A 6,000-nucleotide genomic window follows, 5' to 3' on the forward strand; every position below is an offset into this window, starting at 1 on the left:
AACACCTAATCCGCGGCACTCAACATCCGGCAAAGCGACGGAACAACCCGCAGCAGCAGTAGCAGCAGCACCACCATCTATCCACCCTGCGTTCCGGCTCTCCCCCTGGACCAGACCCATCTCCTTGACCTTCCGTCGTTTCGTTCATCCCCCCGCGGGGCTCTTCCCCCCCGGACACCGGTGTACCACCATGGGCGTGTGTCTGTGCAAGGACAAGGTCAACGAAAGCTTCGTCGACGACAGCAGTCGCGATTCGTACGCCGGCAATGGCAGTGACACGGGAAGGCTGGCATTTGGTACTGGGGCTGGAAGCGTTGGTACCGGCGCTGGTGGCCAGAACGGCCATCACATCCGCTTCTACTCCCGTTCCGATCGACAGGCTTCCTTGTCGGACACCGTGGACGAGCTGGTCAAGGAAACGCTCGAAATCATCGGCTCGATAGTGGACAAGTAAGTACCAATGGGAACACAAATTGAACCGTCCGTTGGCCGGGTGTTAATGCTAGAAATTACGGAAACCGTTCGCACAGTCGCAAAGCTCGTAAAATCCAACCATCGGAAGGTCGCCGGAACTTCGAAAGGGCAAAAGAAAAGCCCCCACCCGGGTATAAACGAGTATAATTAACGAATGGCGCTTCAAGCTCTCAAAGCACACACCGTGATCGATGGAGTCGCCGGGCGGGTTTCCATTCCACCTGCCGGCCAGCTCATGCGACGGATTACTCACGCACCATTATCCTACCCCGATGACCTTTGGCCCCGTAACGATAATCCTTGCCGTAGGCCGGAAATGGATCGATCCGTACGAGCGCGCGCTCGGGGTTATCGCCTACGGGGCCATTTTGGGGCCGTTTAACACTACGCACCGTGTCGCCTTCAAACACGTGCCACCGCAGTAAATGTGTGTAATTAATATGCGCGTACGATTATCGAACGGCGCAACCTGAACGCTCCGAGATACACGGAACCGTGCACGAAGAGATGCAATTTTCACATTGAAACATTACGCCCTTCCCTGCTTAATTACGCCCACGGAAGGGGCGCATTTGACTTCTAGTAGCTCAGTCACCGCCTGGGGGGGATGATTCAATATTGACTAAATATAGATTACATTATCAACGGGGTATGCGTCAGCAGTGAGGTGATGGAACAAGTCGTATCGGTTGGTCCGTCCGTCCGTCCGGTTGGGAAGCTAATTTTTGTCGCTTTCGTCGGAATGTTTCTCTTTTCCGTGCCAGAACTTCTCAAGCACGCATTGCGTAGCCGTTTTTTTCCGATCACTTTCTGTGACCTTGAGCGTTCTGCTGCGCATTGCAGCTATAATTTTCGTCATCGTTAATCAACTTACGCTGGTTTAGTTTAATTTCGTCCGGTTGGTTAACAATTTGCTGATAAAGTAATCGTTTGCCGCCAATCGATGGGCGGGAGTGAGAGAGAGAGAGAGACCAAATGAGGGCGGTTTGTCATCAAACGCAACTGTGAACAATTTGCCAAATACATCTACCGATGGAGGTAAAAATTAATTTCAAATTTATTCCGTTCAGTTGGTCAACAAACCACGAACAAAAGGCTCATTTTTCGACCACCTTTTGAGGGTGTTTTGTCACCCAATTCAACCCCGAATCGGTTACACAGCAACCGTAATGAGGCTGGGAAGTTGCCATCGTGTGAAAGTTGATCACTTCAATCCAGCAAAAATGGTTGCGACTGTTGTCGTCACTTGTTTGGCCCTTTAGAAATAGCTATCTTATCCCCAGTGGCCGCGTGGCGGAGATATGAAGTCTTACCTTATCTCCGTGGGGTGTCCGTTAGAAGAGGTTCTTGAGATTGCACATGCGGGAAACCCTCCCCCCCACCCGTGCCCGTGATTCATCTTTAACCTTGCGCCAATCGTCGTCAATTTTTAATGGCTGCTTGACAGATTTAGAACAACATAAAGAAAATTCGTGGTGCGTTTAATGAGGTTCTCTTTTTGCCGCACTGCCGTGGAAATCTCCGTCGTCTTCGAAAAGAGAGAGTGGACGGTTGAGGTGTGAGCTATGTGAGTAAATTAAGCCATCCGCATGCCACGCATATTCTGCTAAAACTTTGGACACCCACGGTACCAATCCACACCCAAAGGATCCCTTAAAAGGAAGGTCAGCAAGTCAATACAAAGAGCCTACGTTTTGATCTACAAAACGACGTACGTTATAATGCCATTTAGTAAAATACCTTCCTTTAAGCACTGTTCTCTCAGTGAAGAATTGGAACAGGCAAATGGGTGTTAAGCAAACGTCGTTGTAAGGGACACAACCAGCGTCAGAAGGGTACGCTATCCTGACCAAGCCCACAATAAAGCGAACCACCAACGAACACGCGTATCGCATTACGTGACGGAAAGGAAATTCCGGTCACCTCCGCGGGGTGGGTGGAATGGAGGAAACAGGAACAAAGGAAGGAATTAGAGCGAACCTTCTAATCCTAATTAATTTTCACACGAAACCTTCTAGCGAGGATTTACTGTTTCCCTGGGGTGGTGCCGTTTAGGGGGTGTGAGAAACAGAGGATGAAATTTCGGAGCTGGACGGAGTTTTTAACATAGTATGGTCGTTGCCAAAGTATCGGACTTGTATAAGTAAAAAAATTGTAGCGGATAAGTATGGTTTGTATACCTTGAAGGGTTTCGCTCGTATTTGCCGTATAAGGTTTATTATGACTCCTTCTTAAAAGATGATGAATGCTTCGGGATAGTGACGATATTTTCTTTTAGGAATTAATCGCATTTTTGCTGACTCCCATCAACCTATACCGGATTCTTCATTATTTACTTTTTAATGCAAGCTGCTCTGCCATTCGTAGCCAGCTTTAGCATAGCTATTCACGCATTAGAATGGCATGTTATTCCTGATAATGCTTATCAACGCTTGTTTGCGTAAATTTCAACAAACAAGCGTGGCCGCTCGGATAACTCCCCACTTGATAGGCTGGACATCTTCGTCATAAGCCAACCGGTCTCTTCCTGATAAAACAACAAGCAAAACGTGCCCCTGTTAGTGTTCAGCATTTTACCTCCAACACAATAAACCCCTTGGGAAAGGGGAACTGGGGTCCGCGGTTTTGGATCGTGTAATTTTCTTCGCTTGCGTGTGTCGCGTTGCGCGAGGGGCGAATATGTAATTTAAAAAAAACTTTGTACCATGCGCCTCCGTTCGCCTCGTGCGTTACAAAGCGTTACCATTATTCGGGAGGGTGCGTTTCCAGCGCGCTTCGAGAGCCCGAGAGATGGAAACGGAATGTAACAAGATAATGTACGGTGGAATTTGTAAACATTCTGTCATCAGAAAACGGCGATACCAGCGGGCGGCGTAAACCTATCGTGAGAACGTATCACGCCAGAACCTTGAACGCGAATGGACGGACGATTCTAGCACGGGTGCAGTTGCGCGAGTCAGCGTTTGTACCCTGATATGCATGTCAATCACTGCACCTGGCTCCGTGTTGAGGAATAATTTCCCACCTAAGCATTCTCCACGCGCGTGTGTCGAGAAAAGAAGCCCGGCGTTAGCAGTGCAAACAGCAGCACGGTGGAAAATTGCCTTGAAGAGGGCGTGTGTATCGATTCAACACCGCTGGGGGCTACTTGCTGGCGGGTTTCACAACACATGATCCTGGGCTAGGACCTTTTTTGAAAAGTTATGCCCAGAGGAAACTTATTTTGTTTTAGGGCGTTGATTTGGAACAAAGTGATCGCATAAAATCTGTAAAGAATGTACATTTTTTGGGGTAAATGGTCGATCTATTGATGTAAAGATCGTTCTGATGAAACAACGTGACAGCTGAAATGTTCAATCTTCTTTTAAATGCTGATAAATTTGCAAGTAAAACATTTGTTTTTGTTTAATTTGAAATACGTTAAAAGTACGCCTTGGAAAAACTTTATTTTGAGTATTTTTATTTTCCCCCGCCCGTCCTTAGTGAACCGGAAACGCCTAGCTCGATGGTACTGCTGCACGATATCACAGACAAGCCGTCGGGATGGATACAGCTGGTGAAGTCGCTGATCCGTGTGATCCCGCTCGACAATCCGATGGGCCCGAACGTTATAACACTGCTGCTCGACGACAGCCCGCTGCCATCGAAAGAATCCGTCCTCGAGGTGGCCGACATGATAACGCGCTCGATCCGTCGGACGCCGAAACGTGAGCGTAATATGTGCATCATCCTTGGATTTCTGGCGGAACGGCTGGCCGGACCGTGCAGCATTTCCGCCCTATCTGAAGTCACGCTTGGTTATCTCCTCGGGAATCTGGTAAGCTGTTGGTCAAAATGATCACCGTTTATTGATCGGTTCGAAAAAAAAATCCCAACCATACTGAACTCTGTGTTTTGCTCTTGCAGGACGAAGGGATCCACCCGGACGTGATGCTGTTTTCGTTGATTGCGCTGGAGAAGTTCGCACAAACGAGTGAAAATAAAGGCACTATAAGGGTAGGTGTATGGAGCGAGCGCATTATTCGAAGGCCACGTGTGCATTTAACTATGTTTCTGTTTCATTTGAAGCGAAAGCTGGCCCTCTATCCGGACAACCCACTTCTACGGCTGGAGCGGCACATAACGAACAACGATTACACGCTGCGGCAAGTCGGATTTTGTGCCCAGTGGTGTTTGGACAACTACTGTAAGTAGCCGTGGATAGAAACATCGTGTCCGGTTTCGTCAAACTTATAATGTGTAACATTTTTTGTGTGTTTTCCTTAGTTCTTATTGAGGGACGCCAGTACTCCTACGAGGTGGCAGACGTTAGCAACGTGAACGTGATGCTGAACACCCGCGACGTCAGCGAGTACTTGAAAATCTCAGCCGACGGTCTCACGGCTCGCTGTGATGCATACTCCTTCGAGAGCGTCCGCTGTACGTACCAGGTGAACGCGGGCTGTTGGTACTACGAAGTGTTGATCATGACACCCGGCGTGATGCAGATCGGGTGGGCGACTAAGGACTCCAACTTCCTCAGCCACGAGGGCTATGGTATCGGTGACGATGCGTACTCGATCGCGTTCGATGGGTGTCGGAAGCTGATCTGGCACAAGGCGAAACCGATGCAGCACAATCTGAACGTCTGGTCTGCCGGGTCGATCCTTGGCTGTCTGTTGGATCTTGACGCGCGAGAAGTGGTGTTCAGTCTGGACGGTGTCGACGGTGAGGTATTGAAACAGCTGTTTGAATCCGCCGCCGATGGATTCTTCGCCGCGGCATCGTTCATGTCATTCCAGCAGTGTCGGTTTAACTTTGGCTCCACTGCGTTCGTTTACCCGCCGAAAAATCGCCCTTTCAAAAGCTTCAACGGTCATGCTGTCCTGAGCGAGCAGGATAAGGTGAGGATTCTTTCCGCTATACTACGCTACAGAAGTTTCAAAAACGTCTCATTTTCTTTTTGCAATGTTCGAACAGATCGTTCTACCACGCCATCTTTTCCTGGAGCAGTTGCGCAAGCTTAGCGTCCGCGAGGATTCTTGCACGCTGTGCTTCGACATGAAAGCTACCGTACGGATAGAACCGTGTCAGCACCGTGGCTTTTGTACGAATTGTGCCGCCTTGCTGCAGTTTTGTCCGATGTGCCGGGCGGAGATTGTGAGCACGGTGCAGGAGGAAGTAGCGCCCGATGCAGCCACCAGTCCGGTAAATTCAGATGTAAATGAAGTGGAAGAAGGAGAAGGTGCAACTACAAATAATGTAGTAGGCGATCAGAATAACCTAAATCAACGGTCAGTAGAACAGTGAGCGTCTTTTCAATCGGCGAAACCAGCGTTGATATTTTGGTTTGGATGGTGTTATATGTTTATGTTGTGCTCCTTTCTTTTCTTTGTCAAGAATGCCTCCATGCGGTGGCTAATTGTGATAGCTTTCTATAAAAGAAGAAAAAATGATAGATCAAGAAAGGATACGTGAGATGGTGTACGTAAGCGTAGGTAACGTGATAAGCTAGAGCGTGAAATAATTACGGATTAAATAGAGATT

At 48.5% G+C, this 6,000-nt stretch overlaps 1 protein-coding gene across 1 annotated transcript; it reads left to right on the top strand.

Annotated features, from left to right (window-relative positions):
* Positions 1 to 190: 190 nt before the first annotated feature.
* LOC128723741 (RING finger and SPRY domain-containing protein 1-like) lies at positions 191 to 5,763 on the top strand. Its single transcript, XM_053817507.1, has 6 exons — positions 191 to 450; positions 3,958 to 4,291; positions 4,381 to 4,470; positions 4,543 to 4,660; positions 4,741 to 5,357; positions 5,434 to 5,763. Exons 1-6 carry the CDS (start codon positions 191 to 193, stop codon positions 5,761 to 5,763), a joined length of 1,749 nt encoding a protein of 582 aa, XP_053673482.1.
* The last annotated feature ends 237 nt before the right edge of the window (positions 5,764 to 6,000 follow it).

Source organism: Anopheles nili, chromosome 3, assembly GCF_943737925.1.
Source record: "Anopheles nili chromosome 3, idAnoNiliSN_F5_01, whole genome shotgun sequence".
Classification (NCBI taxonomy): Eukaryota; Metazoa; Arthropoda; class Insecta; order Diptera; family Culicidae; genus Anopheles; species Anopheles nili.

Excerpts from the sequence above, each read along its gene's own strand:
- LOC128723741 (XM_053817507.1), top strand. The coding sequence starts at position 191 with ATGGGCGTGTGTCTGTGCAAGGACAAGGTCAACGAAAGCTTCGTCGAC. Across the intron at positions 4,292-4,380 it reads GTTATCTCCTCGGGAATCTG|GACGAAGGGATCCACCCGGA; the intron begins GTAAGCTGTTGG and ends TTGCTCTTGCAG. Across the intron at positions 4,471-4,542 it reads AAAATAAAGGCACTATAAGG|CGAAAGCTGGCCCTCTATCC; the intron begins GTAGGTGTATGG and ends TTTCATTTGAAG.